This window comes from Camelina sativa, chromosome 2, assembly GCF_000633955.1.
Source record: "Camelina sativa cultivar DH55 chromosome 2, Cs, whole genome shotgun sequence".
Classification (NCBI taxonomy): Eukaryota; Viridiplantae; Streptophyta; class Magnoliopsida; order Brassicales; family Brassicaceae; genus Camelina; species Camelina sativa.
In genome coordinates this window covers 27,224,757-27,240,158 of record NC_025686.1, presented here as the reverse complement: position 1 = coordinate 27,240,158, position 15,402 = coordinate 27,224,757, and the positions used below count along the sequence as shown (strand labels likewise).

Genomic DNA, 15,402 nt, shown 5'->3' with positions numbered 1-15,402 from the left:
AAAAAAAAACTTCTCACATCCAGGTCATGGACTCTGATGCTGACGGGGTTCCAAGTGAGTTCTTTGACTATTTCAAGGTATCCCCATGGCTTGTCCTCTCACCTTTCACATTTAAGTCACTTAAGACGACTTTTTCCATCTATAGCAGTTATGTGAAATCGCAGTTAATTTTTTAATATCTTCCTAATTAGGTGCTATGCATTCAAGGATTCCTTACATGTAGAAAGCACGCCGAACGGATTATTCTCTTAGTTGAAATGTTACAGGTTCATATTCTCTAGTTTCTTTTTATTAACCAGAATCAGTTATAAATTTTATGGTAGCAAAGCCTAATTATTTACCTTGTGAATTACATTTACTGGTGTTGTTTCTATCAGGATTCGGGTTTCCCTTGCTTCAAAGGTGGTCCACGAACCATTCAGAACCTAAGAAAACGGTTCCATCTAAGTTTAACTGAAGAGGTAAGTGTTTTTTAATCTCCTTCGAATATATACACATAACTGTTTCACATGGATCCGCTACAGTTTCCTCATTCCTTTGTTTGTTTGTTTATTTTGTTTTGGGGGAATCACAAAACCAGCAATGTGTCTCTTTGGTGCTCTCTCTCATTAGCAGTAGCTTAGATGCTTGGCGGACACGGCAATATGATTACTACCAACGAGTCTTAAATGGAATATTGTGATGTTCCAAGTTAGGGTAAAAGAACTCGCAGCATACATTTGTATGTTGGGTTAGCTCATAAAACGATATGTTTTTTTTCTGAGGAACCCATTTCATAGTAGCAATCAGAATCCTTCCAAAGGCAGAAAAAGAAATGCCTGAAGAGAGAGATCGAACGTGAAAGAAGAAACCGGTCACACGTAGAAGAGAAGTCTACAAGTTTGTGTACAGAAGAATATGATTTTTGCAGAGGTTTGATTGTTATCTTACTTACTTGCTCTACTTGTAGGAGAAAAGAAGGCAAAAAGCCTGAAATTTTCTTCCTCTCCCCCAAAAGCTCAAAACAAAACCCTTTTACAGAGGACCAAAAAAAAGGGTAACGTTTTGTTTTTTAAAATTTGTTCTAGTCAAAACGGATGATTGTGATCTTATTGTATAAATTGTGTATTATCTTTTATTTTTTCTTTGTTAAAATTAGAGTCCGAGCAAGAAAACGAAACAGAACATATATACATTACTTGTGTATATGTGTGTCACGCTCACCATATACTCTTTTTTTTTTCCATAATCTCGCAAAATGATTCTTTGACTGATGATTCTAAGCCAAGTTATCAAATGAAAAGTTTCCATACTAGGGAAATCAAGTTGTCAGAGAATAAATTATAGTGGTAATTGATTTTGTAGGCTATTATTTTAGTAAGTTTCTGGAACATCTCGGATATATACAAAAGGATTATGGAACGTACGTAGTCACGTACCGTATAAAAGTCTACCGTTTACTTTCTTTCACTGGCAGATTTTCTTGAATCTAGTTAAGGTAAGCATTCCTAAAGAATATTCCAATTGCATTTTACATTTCACATCGAAGAAAATATTAATTATCTTTTATGTTAAATCGTGGAGGGGGAAAGTATTTAATAAAATAAAATAAAACTATAGTGGACGAAAGGGCAAATCTGTCTGAGGTGGATGATGTCATCGGGCCAATGAAGGATGCTATAGCTTCGTTTCCTTAGCTTTCAAATTTATTTATAAATTTGATTTTCATACATATCTTCAATTCAAACTTTGACAAGATAACTCAATTTTCAAATAAATATATTCATAAATCTTAAACCAAGTTTCAACATATATATATATACATATATACTCAGATTTTTACTTAATTTATTTCCAATTCCCTTTTAATTCCAAGATGTATCCAATTATTATTATTTGATTAAATTCCATTTTCAAGTAAATTTTACACAAATAATTTAAAATGCAAAGTTGAATACATCTCTCCTTTAGCAATCTCCGTTTTGAATGATAAGATCAAAAATTATATTCTGTTAAACAAAAAAAGAAAGAAAGATCAAAGCTATATATTTTAATTATCACAAATCTTCAAATTATTGGAAACCAGTAAGTAACACATTGAAAAAAGTAGACTGAACTATCAAAAATCGAATTACTTTACAGAGTACAGACCATATTATGCCAACACTGTAACTTTTCGAGTACTGTATAGTGTATAGTGTATATATATTTTGGTTTTTTGGTCTCATTATGACATTTTTATTATTTAATTGCAAAAATAACCACAAAGCTTTTATATCTCTAATGATAAACGCGTAAAATAGAATTAGATCTATATAAACCCTAAACTCCATCAGTCACTAACTCTTCCCCCTGGCTTCTCCTTCAAGCTATACTCTCATTCTCTCTCCTCCGACCACAGTCGTCTGTTCCTCCGCTTCACCTTCTCCTACGGGTGCGACTTCTCATCTCTTTTCATCTCCTCTGTTTCTTCTATTACATAACTCTTTTCTTAACTGCTTCTTCTCACTCTAGTATGGTTCGGTTTCCGATGTGGTCTCTCGTCTTCTCTGTTTCTTTGATAATGGGTTTTCATCTCCTGGGTTTGATCTAACCTATATCAATTTTGATGCTTTCCCCTTGATCAAAGGCTTAATTTTTTACTGTGGAAATTATTTGCTTACCAAATTTTGATCAGTAAAAAAAAGAAAAAATCACAAAATCAAAACCGAACCCTAGAATTTCTTGTTACATTTCCATTATTAAGTAAATTTTTCTTGTTTTTTTTGATGTGTGTTAGGTGTTTCTTTTTGAGTTGTACAGCAGATGTCTGTTGATATCTGCAAGAAGAATCCATCGTTTCTTTGGTGTGACTGTGGTTATATGAGCAGAGCAAGGTTGTTGTGGTGCTTTCAGACAATCTTGTTCAACCATTCTACTTTTACTTGAACCTTTCAAACCCCTTGTCTTCTTCTTTCTTCTCCCTAGCTTCTTCACAATTCTCTGTTTGGTCTTGTTACTGTGAGTTTACTAGTGAGGGAAGTTACTTTAGTGTAGTGAAAGTTTGGGTTCAATGGTGAAAACTAACTTGGCACCTGGATTTCGGTTTCATCCGACTGATGTTGAACTTGTGAGATACTACTTGAAGAGAAAAGTTTTGGGGAAAAAGTTCCAAGTTGATGCTATTGCTGAGATCGACATTTACAAGTTCGAACCACCTGATTTACCCGGTAACGATCAATTCTTTCTTTTACACTTGTTTTGAATTCTGGGGGGTCTTTCTTATTTATCTCTCTCAACTTAACAGAGGCTTCTTTATATTGTGCAGAGAAATCATGTCTAGGGACTGGTGATCTAAAATGGTACTTCTTCTGTCCAAGAGAAAAGAAGTATCCTAAAGGCGGTAAGGCTAACCGCTCGACTGAATGTGGTTACTGGAAGACCACAGGGAGAGACAGAGATGTTTTATACAATAACCAAGTCGTTGGGAAGATAAGAACTCTGGTTTATCACTTTGGGAAAACACCTCGTGGTGATCGGACTGATTGGGTCATACATGAATATAGACTTGAAGACCAAGTACTCGCTCAAAAGAATGTTCCTCAGGTAATGAGTTTTTTGGTTAACGAAAGCTCATTTTTTATATACTGATTTCTTGTTAAGTCTTACTCAGTCTTATGCTCTGCAGGATAGTTATGTGCTTTGCGTTCTGTTTAAGAAAAATGGGCTTGGACCAAGACATGGTTCTCAATATGGAGCTCCATATAAGGACGAGGATTGGAGTGGTGATGAAGAAGAAGATACTCAACACCTTGTAGCTGCAGTTCCTTCTGCAGTAAACGCTGGTCCTGGTCCTGGTCCTGGTCCTGGTCCTTGCAAAGAAACCAGTCTAGTTGCTACGACCTCACAATCGCACGCTGTTAAAGATTGTTTAACAGCAGGAGTGATATCAGAATCTTGCGTCTCTGATGTACCGCCACTAACTGCCACAGTGCTTCCACCTCTAACAAGTGACGTTGTAGGTTACGCTCCAATGTCTTCTACACCTCTTCTTGAGGTTCCTCAGGTACCCCACGATGATGACGATGAGTTAAATTCGATGCTAGATCTCTTTTCTGTTGTGAATGAAGAGTGTTTACTTTTCGACGATTTGGACTACCAAAATGAGGTAAAGTCTCTTGCATCATTGCTTTTGATGAATCAGATCATTCAGTGTTCCTTTTGGTTGATTGGTTCTGAATTAATCTACAGGTAAGAGATGAGCCTGGTGTTTATGTAAACGAGGAGGAAGCTCCAGTAGTATTAGGAGATGGCAATTTCAGTGGAATGTTTGACCTGAGCGACGAGCAGGTCATGGAGATGGAGGATCTGATACAGCCGCCCTCTCCTCCTCCTCCTCCGGACACTCAAGCTAGTAATCCCGATGAATCAAGAAGCTAACAACGGTCAGAATTAGGAGGAGCGACCATTTAGTATTATCTTTGTTGCTCTAGTATGGAAACAGAGACCAAACATAAACATATGAAGCAGCTTTTTAATAACCAGAGTGAAGAATGTTTTTCTTCTTCTGTCGACATCTCTGTGTGTACACGAAAAGAAGAGACAAAACAAAAGAATCAGAGTAACATGGAGACCGTGAGAGATGTGTGGAGCCAGCTATTTCTATGTTATGTTTCTCCAAAACTACGTTGTTGTATGTGTAGTCTTAAAATTTTATCATCATCTAATTGTGGGAAAGACCTTTTTGCTTTTTAACTTGTGGTAATATTCCATGGTTTCTCTTAGTTTAGTTTCAATGATAAATTGATAATCAGAATTAATCTTATGTCGCGGAATGTCAAAAAGAAGAATTATTCTCCAACTGAAACCCTCCGACTACAACAGAGGTGACGTTGACTCCTCCGGTCAACGAAACACATGATGATTACGTCATCACTCCTAACGACGTCGTTTATTCAATTTAGGGAGCATAGAGTTAGAAAACATAATATGGGGATGTAACTTTAAAACTAAAAAGTGACGAGGGGCTTTTATCGAATTTATTGGTTTACCAAAGCATAGGACTTTCTTCTTTCCGATTAAAAATCCTTTTTTATCCTCTCTGAAAAATCAAAACTTTCAGAGAAGAAATCAACCAAAAATGGCGAGCCTTGTCTTCAATACGCCGTGGCTCAGGGTTAGGTCTTTACCAGAGCTTGCTCCTGCTTTCCTCAGACGACGTCATTCTTCTTTATTATACAGTTCTCGTCGAAGCTTCGCGGTGGTTGCTTGTTCTTCTTCACCCGGCAGCAATAATGGTGGGTCTGTCAGAGTTCGTTTCGCGCCTTCTCCCACTGGTAATCTCCATGTTGGTGGAGCAAGAACTGCTCTTTTCAACTACTTATTCGCCAGGTTCGTGTTTGTGATCTGCTTTTTTGATTAGAGTTTTTGGGGTTTGTGACTGAGTGATGGGAGTTTTTAACAATACAGGTCTAAAGGAGGGAAATTTGTGTTGAGAATTGAAGATACGGATTTGGAGAGATCAACTCGTGAATCTGAAGCTGCTGTGCTTCAGGATCTTTCATGGTTAGGTCTTGATTGGGATGAAGGTTTGCTTTTTCTTTCTTCTGTATGTTAACTTTAGAGGGTTTTGTTCAACGGTGATGTAATGCAAATTGGGATTGTAATTCGCAGGTCCTGGTGTTGCTGGAGACTTTGGTCCGTATCGACAGTCTGAAAGAAATGCTCTTTACAAACAATATGCAGAGAAGCTTTTAGAATCTGGTCATGTCTATCGCTGCTTTTGCTCCAGTGAGGTGAGGTTCTTCAAATTCGTTTTAGACCCTACTATTGCTTGTTGTCTCTGTAGGGTTTTTGAGTCTAATTAAATGCAATGTTTATACAGGAACTTGTAAAGATGAAGGAGACTGCAAAGTTAAAACAGTTGCCTCCAGTTTACACTGGGAAATGGGCAACCGCTACTGATGGTGAGATAGAGCAAGAGTTAGAAAAGGGAACGCCTTTCACTTACCGGTTTCGTGTGCCAAAGCAAGGGTCTTTGAAAATTAATGACTTGATTCGTGGCGAGGTATGTTTTCTGTGGTTACTCTTAATCGATGGTTAGATAGGATAAATGTTAAAAGAAACCACCTGGTTTGGTTATTGACCATGTGTGATAGTGTCTTGAAGGTATGTTGGAACTTGGATACTCTTGGAGATTTTGTGGTAATGAGGAGTAATGGCCAACCTGTTTACAACTTTTGTGTTACGGTAGATGATGCTACCATGGCTATTTCACATGTTATAAGGTTACTAACTACTCCAGTGTCTTCCTTTGGAACTTGTTATTTTAACATGTTTGAACATGATCTTTGATCTAATCAGTTAACAACTTTCGTTTCAGGGCTGAAGAACATTTGCCTAATACTTTGAGGCAGGCTCTAATTTACAAGGTAAGCACTAAATTTTGTGTGTTTCTTTCAATTGCTTTAGAAAGATATCAGGGGAAAAGAATTGATTTACTGCTGTCTGCATCAATCAATGGTAGGCTCTGGAGTTCCCGATGCCTCAGTTCGCCCATGTTTCTTTAATTCTAGCCCCGGATAGAAGTAAGCTGTCAAAGCGACATGGGGCAACTTCTGTAGGCCAGGTGTTTATAGCTATCATTGCCTTTAATTTGTGTTGATCATAGATTACTCAACTGTTGATTCTTCATCTAACTTCTGCTTTATGTTCCTTTGAATATAAAACAGTACAGAGAGATGGGATATCTGCCTCAGGGAATGGTTAATTATTTGGCACTCTTAGGATGGGGAGATGGCACTGAAAATGAATTTTTCACACTTGAGGATCTTGGTACATTATTCTTGTTGACTATAACTTTGCTTTGTATAATCTTTACCGTCATCCGTTTCTGATTTATTTGCTGACTGATTGTTCTTGATTTGCAGTTGAAAAATTCTCGATTGAACGTGTCAATAAAAGTGGTGCAATTTTTGATTCTACAAAGTTAAGGTATAGAATTTGCTTAGCTGTTTAAATTTTCCAATCTTCTTCACTCTGTTTGTTCTCTACTTTTTGCTAATAAATAGCTTTAATGTGGCGTAACCATAAACTCAAAGATGGATGAATGGTCAACATCTGAGGGCACTTCCAAATGAAAAACTAACAAAACTTGTGGGTGAGCGATGGAAGAGTGCTGGTATCTTATCAGAATCCGAGGGGAGTTTTGTAGATGTAAGGTTTCTAATCATGACTCCACACTTTCTTCTGATCCTAATATAAAGTCGTGGATTTAGGAACAACAGATATTTTCTGTACAGACTTACCGAATTTGAGCTTGTTGTTGAAGTACAGGAAGCAGTCGAGCTTCTCAAGGATGGGATTGAGTTGGTGACAGATTCAGACAAAGTACTGTTGAATTTGCTTTCATATCCTTTACATGCTACATTGGCTAGGTAATTATCAAACCGTTTGTGCCTCCTGCACCACCTCTTTCCTTTCAATAAACATTTATTTTACTGTTTTCTGGAGCTCTGAGCTTGTGGTGATTTGAATTTTGCTGCACCTGATGCAGCCCTGAAGCTAAGCCTGCCGTGGAAGACAAGCTGCATGAAGTAGCAGCCAGCCTCATAGCTGCTTATGACAGCGGTGAGATTCCAAGCGCTTTAGCAGAAGGACAAGGTGCTTGGCAGAAATGGGTGAAAGCCTTTGGCAAATCACTGAAACGCAAAGTTAGTCATCTCCCTAATCCAGTTAATACTGAAACAAAATCTGCTTAACTTGAGTGAACAAACCTTACAAGAGATTCTCTGATGCTGGTTACAGGGTAAAGCACTTTTCATGCCACTACGAGTGTTGTTAACGGGAAAACTCCATGGACCTGAGATGGCCACTAGTATTGTTCTGATTCACAAAGCTGGAAGTCCCGGTATAGTAGTCCCTCAAGCTGGGTTTGTATCCATGGAGGAACGGTTTAAGATTCTTAGGGAGATAGACTGGGAAGCTTTGAACAAAGGTGGAAGTGTGCCTATTGAATCTACAGCCACAGTGTCAACCTGAGAAAACTTTCCTTTCCATTTTTCTTCAATTTTTCAGTTAGTTGGTGAGAAAGACAGCCAGAGATTTTGATTTTCTCGTGCATTTCTTGTTTCCCCAAAGAAATGGCACAACGAAATTTGTAGATTATAATGTATCATCAGCAAAGCAAACTTAGGAACAAACCAGAGAGCTTGTAACATTATCCAGGCCAGTTTAATTGCTTTCAGTGCTTTGTTTTCTTGACATATTGTTATTGTTTATTTTGTTCTTTCTCTCTTAAGAACAAATTAAACATAGGCTTTGCCAATTAGAGCCATAGTCCAAAGTCTCTCACCTAAATCGGGTAAAGTTCAGGTTTTTTTGGAGCTAAACCGGATCAGACTAGTTTCAGGCTTGACCCGAGTGGTTTCTGATAAAACTGAGTGCCAAACAGAGACTTTGGAGTTTTGTTGTGTGGTGGGGACTCAAATGAATCTAAACCACATAAACACTTGAAAGAGAATCTGAAAGACTTAAACTTCAACAGCATCAAACTTAGAGTAATAAGAAAAGGTTTGGACTTTTGCCAATAGGACTGAAGGGAAATCTCACCTTATCCACACTCCAGCCACAATCCCTTATTACATCTACTCCACGTCATCATCATCCTCATTCAACTCTAATACTAAAATCTAATATTTTCCTTCATCACTCACCAATCAAACTCAAAAACTCTTGATCAAACAAAAAAAAAAGAGATCTTTAATGGCGGCCATGAACTCGAGTGTTCTCACTTGCAGCTATGCAATCTCCGGTTCCGGCTCAGTAGAGCTAAACCAGAAAGTGGGTTTGGTGAATTCATCAGTTGGGTTTGGTCAGAAGAAACAGATGGTCATGCCTGTGATCAAAGCGCAACGAGTTGTTGGTGATGATGTTGATGGATCTAATGGAAGAAGATCCGCCATGGTTTTCTTAGCAGCTACACTCTTCTCCACTGCTGTTGTTTCTGCTTCGGCTAATGCTGACGTCTTTGATGAATACCTCGAGAGGAGCAAAGCCAACAAAGTAAGTCATTAAAAAAGTCTCTGAATCTTGACATCTCTAAAGATCTTACCTAAATGTTGAAATTTTTGATTACAGGAACTTAATGACAAGAAGAGATTAGCAACAAGTGGAGCAAACTTTGCGAGAGCATTCACTGTTCAATTCGGAAGCTGCAAGTTCCCTGACAATTTCACTGGCTGCCAAGATCTTGCCAAGCAAAAGGTTTGTCTAAAGTGTTTTTTTTTTTTTTCTCTGGAGAAATAATCAAATTTAAGAGATTATAATGTTCTTGTTCGTTTTTCTATGTTTGCAGAAAGTTCCATTTATCTCAGAAGATTTGGCTTTGGAATGCGAAGGCAAAGACAAGTACAAGTGTGGTTCCAATGTTTTCTGGAAATGGTGAAGTTTGTTTGTTATCTATTCTTATATAAATCCAACAGTGTATCTATCTCTCTCTCTATTCATGAAAATTCTCATGTTCATTTGAATTTATCAAAGCTATAAACTCTATTGAGAGAGATTAGAAAGTATTATCGCACAAGCGTTGATGAAAGTCTAGTGAAACTGGTTAGACTTAGTTCATCTTAAGATAAAAATCTGATTGAATATACAATGTTCATCAGATACATAGTAAGTTTTGGACTTAACTTAGTTTTGTTCAAGTTAAAATATACCCGGAGTTTATTCCAACCAAGCATATAGAAGAAACCAAAGAGTAATACATTTTAAACTGTAATCTAACTTTACCAAAGAACCTCAACAAAGTTCTTCACCTTGGAGAACATAAAAAATGTGCAAATAGTACAAACAAATGACTCAACTCAGACTCGACGCTAAAACAAAAAACTTCCTAATAAAACGACCCAAAAAAAAAGAAAAAGATGACAATGAGTTAATAAGAGTGTGTTTGTTTATACGTACAAAAAGAGTGGGACTTGAAGTAAGTCTTCTCAAGCGATGGCGTAAGTGAGAGTTTCTACTTCATTGGGTCGCCAAAATGACTTTTGAACAGCGAGCAAACCTTCTTTTTCTTTAGAATAAGTCATGCGAACTTCCCATTTCATTGCTTTCACCATTGCTTCCACTTCCTGTATTGTTTCCGCATCGTCCCGAACTATCAGTTTCCCTTCCGGTCTCAAAACCCGATCCACTTCCGCTATCACCGCCGTTAGATTGCACCTGTAAAGTCGAATAAGAGTTTGTTATTTATTATGTTCCTATTGTTTGAAACAGAGACTCACTCTTTCTTACAGAAACAAACCTTTGTTTGAGTTTGGAGAAAAGATGGTCGGCGTGAAGAAGATCGTATGATCTCGGGTAAGTACTGAAAGATTCACACCAATCGTGGTAGATACCGAAGAGTCCTCGTTCATAGATTATTGCAAGTGTGTCTGGTGAATCTATTGGAACCACATTCATGACCCACACTTTCAAATCTCTTAGGGCTGCCGCAAAACTGCAACAAGAGAATCAACACGAACATTAAAGATGCAGGAAACATCAATACACTGTTTCTTGATTGCCTGTAAATTATCTAGATACGAATGAAAGCGGTAAGCGTAAGCAAATCATGTTTTACTTACCCTCCATAAACAGCTCTCATGTCCATCACATTTCTAACAGATGCCCAGTTGATTCCTAAACCTTTAAGGTATGATTTGGTCACTACGCGTTTCCAGTGCTCATAATCAGCACTGAAATCCTCTGGTGCTGCTTTTCCGTAAACTCCAGTTTGGGAACTCGATAACCAGAACGGTGGTTTCTCTAATCTCGCTGGCCATTGCTCGGGCCACTGAGATCCACGTTGCGTTTTGTCTTCTGGCGCGGTGTGCATGCATGCTTGAAGCGGCACTTTCCTACAAAAACCACACGACAAAACATGTATTTGTAAACGTAGACCGCCGATTTTTTAAGCACAGTTACAAAATAATTGACAAAGAAATATACCAAGATGCATTTGGATCATCAGAGTCGGCACAAATTGGAGGTTGCGGTTCTGATCTCTTTTTGTAGCACTCATTTGAGGTTGGCTTTCTGTAAGTAGCAACACCTACTCCGTTGATAGTGTCTTTGTTAATAGATNGTTATTTATTATGTTCCTATTGTTTGAAACAGAGACTCACTCTTTCTTACAGAAACAAACCTTTGTTTGAGTTTGGAGAAAAGATGGTCGGCGTGAAGAAGATCGTATGATCTCGGGTAAGTACTGAAAGATTCACACCAATCGTGGTAGATACCGAAGAGTCCTCGTTCATAGATTATTGCAAGTGTGTCTGGTGAATCTATTGGAACCACATTCATGACCCACACTTTCAAATCTCTTAGGGCTGCCGCAAAACTGCAATAAGAGAATCAACACAAACATTAAAGATGCAGGAAACATCAATACACTGTTTCTTGATTGCCTGTAAATTATCTAGATACGAATGAAAGCGGTAAGCGTAAGCAAATCATGTTTTACTTACCCTCCATAAACAGCTCTCATGTCCATCACATTTCTAACAGATGCCCAGTTGATTCCTAAACCTTTAAGGTATGATTTGGTCACTACGCGTTTCCAGTGCTCATAATCAGCACTGAAATCCTCTGGTGCTGCTTTTCCGTAAACTCCAGTTTGGGAACTCGATAACCAGAACGGTGCTTTCTCTAATCTCGCTGGCCATTGCTCGGGCCACTGAGATCCACGTTGCGTTTTGTCTTCTGGCGCGGTGTGCATGCATGCTTGAAGCGGCACTTTCCTACAAAAACCACACGACAAAACATGTATTTGTAAACGTAGACCGCCAATTTTTTAAGCACAGTTACAAAATAATTGACAAAGAAATATACCAAGATGCATTTGGATCATCAGAGTCGGCACAAATTGGAGGTTGCGGTTCTGATCTCTTTTTGTAGCACTCATTTGAGGTTGGCTTTCTGTAAGTAGCAACACCTACTCCGTTGATAGTGTCTTTGTTAATAGATACAAGTTCCCAGCACATTTTCTTTATGAGTTCACTCATAGCTGCAAAAGAGGCCAACATGAGGTGTGAGAAAATATGCTCCAATGCAATTATATAAGAAGCATAACGGTTTTTTTACAACCTTTCCAAATTTCAACATCTTCGGTCTTCTTCTGATAAACTGGAGTAGCAGACCACACAAAGAAGCCACCAGGTCTCAATACACGGTTAAGCTCTAGAAGGAGTTTACCACCTGCCATGTATTGTGCACACAAACATCAGAAACAGATAACAAAAAGTTTGACGAACCAATAGAAAGAGATGTTTAAGATCCAGAAGTTTTCCATTCAAAGACTACATCAATCGTGGCTATGCTGCTAACCTTCAATGTGCCATGGCACTCTACAGCGAGCACAATGAACTATGTCAAAAACTCTGCCGGGGAAAGGTAGCCTTGTCGTGCCCATAACTGCAGAAATGGCAGGAATACCCCTCTCAAGAGCAAACTGCACTTGAGCTTCATGTTCATCTTTAGGTGCCAGGGACATAGTGATCACATCTCTGTCAAAAAGGAAACCTCCAAAGCTTGCAACACCACATCCAACATCCAGGATCACACGAGAGCGATTACCCCATGCAATAGCAGGGACAGACTGAAAGCAAATTTTCATCAAAAGGGGAACTTCATAAGCACAAATACTACCCTCAAAGTAATCAAAGTACAAACCGATACAGGCTTTTTAACAAAATAAGGGAGTAGAAAACAAGCGGTTGCGTAAAAGAAACACGGGTATGGGTTATAGCACGAATTCAGACTTTCTAACAAAAAATAACATCTGAATACCAACCTCCTGTATGAAATCGATGTAATGAAGAGCACCATGCTTGAATTGGGTTCCTCCACCAGGAAAAGTTAGATACTCACCGGTAACTTTAACCCAATTTTGATGCCCCTTATACTCAGCAAGCTTGGTATGAGGGACGTTGGTGTACCAGATCTGCATAAATGAAAATGGTGGTATTAGGTTCTTTGTAAATTATAAATACCTAAATAGGAAAGAGAACAAATTCAACAGACCTTTTCTCGACTTTTGGGCCACTCAATTGGCCGCTTGTATCCTTCAGGCAAAGGAACAAGGCAGGTGGGTGGGATGTCTGGACAATGCCTCTCACGATGCTCATAATGTTTAGTACTCGGAAGACTCCTAATGGCTTGCACATTATCGAGACACGGAATATAATCCGGTCCAGCTGTTGTATTGCATAGTGCCCATTTGTAATCAAGTTTATCCCCAGAACCCTTCTGAGCTTCTTTCTCATTTTTGGACTCTGTTGCCTGGGTTGAAAATGAACCATTTTGTGTCGTAGTTTCATTCAGTAGCTCTAATTGTGCCCCAGGAGGCGAAAGATCACCTGAGGTCTCGTTTTTAGGTTGACCCTCCTGAACATCCACATTTGTCTCAGTGTTTTCCTTGTCAGTCTTGGTTTCAGTATCTTCGTTGCCAGTTTTGGTTTCTTTATCATCATCACTGGATTTTTTCTCACCGTTATCAGACTCAAACTGCTTTTGGTTTTCACCATCCTCACCCGACTCATTATCCTCGGTTTCAGGTTTAGTTTTCTTTTCAGTTGTGTCAGGGTTTTCTTCATCTGGGTTGTCTTTCAAATCTTTCTTCTCATCTGAATCACCTCCTCCATCACCATTTTCTGACTTGGAGTCATCATTTTTATCTTCCCCACCTTGGGTCTCACTTTTTGTCTCACCAGATGGAGTAGACTCTTCTTTCTTCTCCTCTTCCAGGTTCTCTTGTTTACTCGAACTCTCATCCTCTTTGTTCAAGCTTCCATCACCATCTCCTTTTTTATCCTCGTTCGGTGTTTCACCAGATGAGTCTTCAGACTTCTGACCATTGTTGCCTTCCTCTGCAGGTGGAGGTGGGGTCATCTGTTTCTTTATCCCATCTTTGTTATCCAAAGAAACCTCATCAACACTCTGAGCAGGTCCAACAGAAGATGACGTCATCATCCAGATCCCAACCAAGCATAGTGCCACGAAAACAACTACTGTCACCGTCGAGCAATAGTTTGACGAAGGCCTCCTGTTATCTATCCTAGTGTACCTTGGCTGCGCCATGCTTCTGATTTAAGCAACAGAAGATAACAATTCGTGTACACGCCTATAGAGAAACAAAGAAATTGGATGATAGGCGAGCAAAATAATAAGATCTCTATATCATCAAATCATATTTCTTGAAGATGCAAAGCATATATGAGCTCGATTATCTCTAAACTTCAATCTCAATTACAAACTCGTTTTGATTTGAGTTCTGGATAAGAGCAAAAGCTAATGGGAACGAAAGGTAACGTTCAACAGATCTGCTTAAAAACACTAGCCATTAAAGTTTTAACCCAGATTACAAGACCAGCCATCAAACGAAAAAACTCAAGAACAACAACAAGAAAGACAACAAAAAAAAAATCAATAAACAGATTAACGAAGAGAAAACAACAGATCCGGAACAGATCTAGGGTAGAACCATCATTATTCTCACATCATCGAGATCATCACTAAGCAGCAACATAAGGTTAACAAAACAAAAAAGAGTAAATGTACGTAAGGCGGACCTGATACAGGCGAGAATCAATGAGAGAACGGAAGAAAGAGATGAAAATCTGAATCTCAATTTCGAGCTACGGACGGAGCCATTTTCATTCACTTTCTCGAGAAAATTCGAATGTCACGGGGGTATGCTGAGAGATGGAGGAGATAAAGAAAGGTGTGTGTAATTCATTAATTACATATATAGAAGATGGTTAAATAAATTTCAATTTATTTGTTGATCTTTTACGAATTTCTTTGATTAATCCACAATAAAAAGAAAAAAATCTTAATTAATGAACAAATATTGAATTAAATTTAAGAATTAGGGGACAAATTTTTTAAAAAAGGCTTATATATTTAGATGGGATTTGCCACCATCACAATAAGCGGAGAGAACTACGGAGTAGCCGTCAATTTAGTAGTGGTCGAAAAATCTCTAAATTACTTCCATTATAATTAAATTCGTTTTAGTCAATTGCTTAAGACCTTTGCATTTTTTATTTTTTATTTTACTAATTAGAATTACTAATCATGATGATATAAATCAAGTTGTTGAGGAGTGGTTACTACGGCATGATTTTTAGCTAAAAAGCTAATTCACACTTTTAAAAACTTTACTCTATCATTGAACTTTTTTTGTTTGTTTTTGCAATAGTTACACTTTCATAGTTGTTTGTTATAGCTATCTTCAATCTCAATCCAAGGATATATTTAACTTGTTGGGAGGGACCAAATGTTTTTAATCAAAATCAAGAACCTATATAGTTTCCCTTTTGATCGACTAACGTGTTTTTGTTTCATTGCTTGTTTATTATATATGCCCGATACGATAGGGAGATAGGTATGTTTCCTCTATTT

General features: G+C 38.1%; 5 protein-coding genes across 6 annotated transcripts; 4 read left to right on the top strand and 1 right to left on the bottom strand.

Annotated features, from left to right (window-relative positions):
* On the top strand, positions 19 to 1,119 carry LOC104742099 (phosphatidylinositol 4-kinase beta 1). The gene is made up of 4 exons (XM_010463070.1): positions 19 to 77; positions 192 to 266; positions 378 to 461; positions 581 to 1,119. The coding sequence occupies exons 1-4, from the start codon at positions 27 to 29 to the stop codon at positions 680 to 682; spliced, it is 312 nt and encodes a 103-aa protein (XP_010461372.1). The 5' UTR covers positions 19 to 26; the 3' UTR covers positions 683 to 1,119.
* LOC104742089 (NAC domain-containing protein 82-like) lies at positions 2,307 to 4,742 on the top strand. The gene is made up of 5 exons (XM_010463058.2): positions 2,307 to 2,413; positions 2,759 to 3,188; positions 3,287 to 3,564; positions 3,647 to 4,126; positions 4,210 to 4,742. The coding sequence occupies exons 2-5, from the start codon at positions 3,032 to 3,034 to the stop codon at positions 4,396 to 4,398; spliced, it is 1,104 nt and encodes a 367-aa protein (XP_010461360.1). The 5' UTR covers positions 2,307 to 2,413; positions 2,759 to 3,031; the 3' UTR covers positions 4,399 to 4,742.
* LOC104742081 (glutamate--tRNA ligase, chloroplastic/mitochondrial) lies at positions 5,046 to 8,224 on the top strand. Its single transcript, XM_010463049.2, has 13 exons — positions 5,046 to 5,349; positions 5,428 to 5,546; positions 5,632 to 5,753; positions 5,843 to 6,025; positions 6,127 to 6,245; positions 6,341 to 6,389; positions 6,485 to 6,586; positions 6,690 to 6,792; positions 6,888 to 6,951; positions 7,059 to 7,173; positions 7,294 to 7,394; positions 7,514 to 7,670; positions 7,765 to 8,224. Exons 1-13 carry the CDS (start codon positions 5,099 to 5,101, stop codon positions 7,996 to 7,998), a joined length of 1,719 nt encoding a protein of 572 aa, XP_010461351.1. The 5' UTR covers positions 5,046 to 5,098; the 3' UTR covers positions 7,999 to 8,224.
* LOC104742069 (photosystem I reaction center subunit N, chloroplastic) lies at positions 8,634 to 9,527 on the top strand. 2 transcript variants are annotated; one of them, XM_010463037.2, is made up of 3 exons: positions 8,634 to 9,021; positions 9,097 to 9,222; positions 9,318 to 9,527. In XM_010463037.2, exons 1-3 carry the CDS (start codon positions 8,722 to 8,724, stop codon positions 9,429 to 9,431), a joined length of 540 nt encoding a protein of 179 aa, XP_010461339.1. In that variant the 5' UTR covers positions 8,634 to 8,721; the 3' UTR covers positions 9,432 to 9,527. The 2 variants fall into 2 exon arrangements, with proteins under 2 accessions (XP_010461339.1, XP_010461333.1); XM_010463031.2 differs by having other exon boundaries at positions 8,640 to 9,021; positions 9,314 to 9,527.
* Positions 9,681 to 14,730, bottom strand: LOC104742060 (probable methyltransferase PMT26). The gene is made up of 10 exons (XM_019238501.1): positions 14,568 to 14,730; positions 13,021 to 14,119; positions 12,791 to 12,940; positions 12,325 to 12,595; positions 12,085 to 12,195; positions 11,965 to 12,004; positions 10,948 to 11,082; positions 10,584 to 10,856; positions 10,262 to 10,456; positions 9,681 to 10,179 (listed from the first exon to the last, which is right to left on the bottom strand). Exons 2-10 carry the CDS (start codon positions 14,074 to 14,076, stop codon positions 9,951 to 9,953), a joined length of 2,460 nt encoding a protein of 819 aa, XP_019094046.1. The 5' UTR covers positions 14,077 to 14,119; positions 14,568 to 14,730; the 3' UTR covers positions 9,681 to 9,950.

Bases quoted from the DNA above. Each gene is read 5' to 3' on its own strand.
- LOC104742060 (XM_019238501.1), bottom strand. From the start codon at position 14,076: ATGGCGCAGCCAAGGTACACTAGGATAGATAACAGGAGGCCTTCGTCA. The intron at 12,596-12,790 runs GTTGGTATTCAG...ATTTGCTTTCAG, and splicing joins ACATCGATTTCATACAGGAG to TCTGTCCCTGCTATTGCATG. The intron at 12,196-12,324 runs GTTAGCAGCATA...AATACATGGCAG, and splicing joins AGTGCCATGGCACATTGAAG to GTGGTAAACTCCTTCTAGAG.
- LOC104742081 (XM_010463049.2), top strand. From the start codon at position 5,099: ATGGCGAGCCTTGTCTTCAATACGCCGTGGCTCAGGGTTAGGTCTTTA. The intron at 5,547-5,631 runs GTTTGCTTTTTC...TGTAATTCGCAG, and splicing joins AGGTCTTGATTGGGATGAAG to GTCCTGGTGTTGCTGGAGAC. The intron at 6,390-6,484 runs GTAAGCACTAAA...AATCAATGGTAG, and splicing joins GGCAGGCTCTAATTTACAAG to GCTCTGGAGTTCCCGATGCC.
- LOC104742089 (XM_010463058.2), top strand. From the start codon at position 3,032: ATGGTGAAAACTAACTTGGCACCTGGATTTCGGTTTCATCCGACTGAT. The intron at 3,189-3,286 runs GTAACGATCAAT...TATATTGTGCAG, and splicing joins CGAACCACCTGATTTACCCG to AGAAATCATGTCTAGGGACT. The intron at 3,565-3,646 runs GTAATGAGTTTT...TATGCTCTGCAG, and splicing joins CTCAAAAGAATGTTCCTCAG to GATAGTTATGTGCTTTGCGT.
- LOC104742069 (XM_010463037.2), top strand. From the start codon at position 8,722: ATGGCGGCCATGAACTCGAGTGTTCTCACTTGCAGCTATGCAATCTCC. The intron at 9,022-9,096 runs GTAAGTCATTAA...TTTTGATTACAG, and splicing joins AGAGGAGCAAAGCCAACAAA to GAACTTAATGACAAGAAGAG. The intron at 9,223-9,317 runs GTTTGTCTAAAG...GTTTGCAGAAAG, and splicing joins AAGATCTTGCCAAGCAAAAG to TTCCATTTATCTCAGAAGAT.
- LOC104742099 (XM_010463070.1), top strand. From the start codon at position 27: ATGGACTCTGATGCTGACGGGGTTCCAAGTGAGTTCTTTGACTATTTC. The intron at 78-191 runs GTATCCCCATGG...CTTCCTAATTAG, and splicing joins AGTTCTTTGACTATTTCAAG to GTGCTATGCATTCAAGGATT. The intron at 462-580 runs GTAAGTGTTTTT...TCACAAAACCAG, and splicing joins ATCTAAGTTTAACTGAAGAG to CAATGTGTCTCTTTGGTGCT.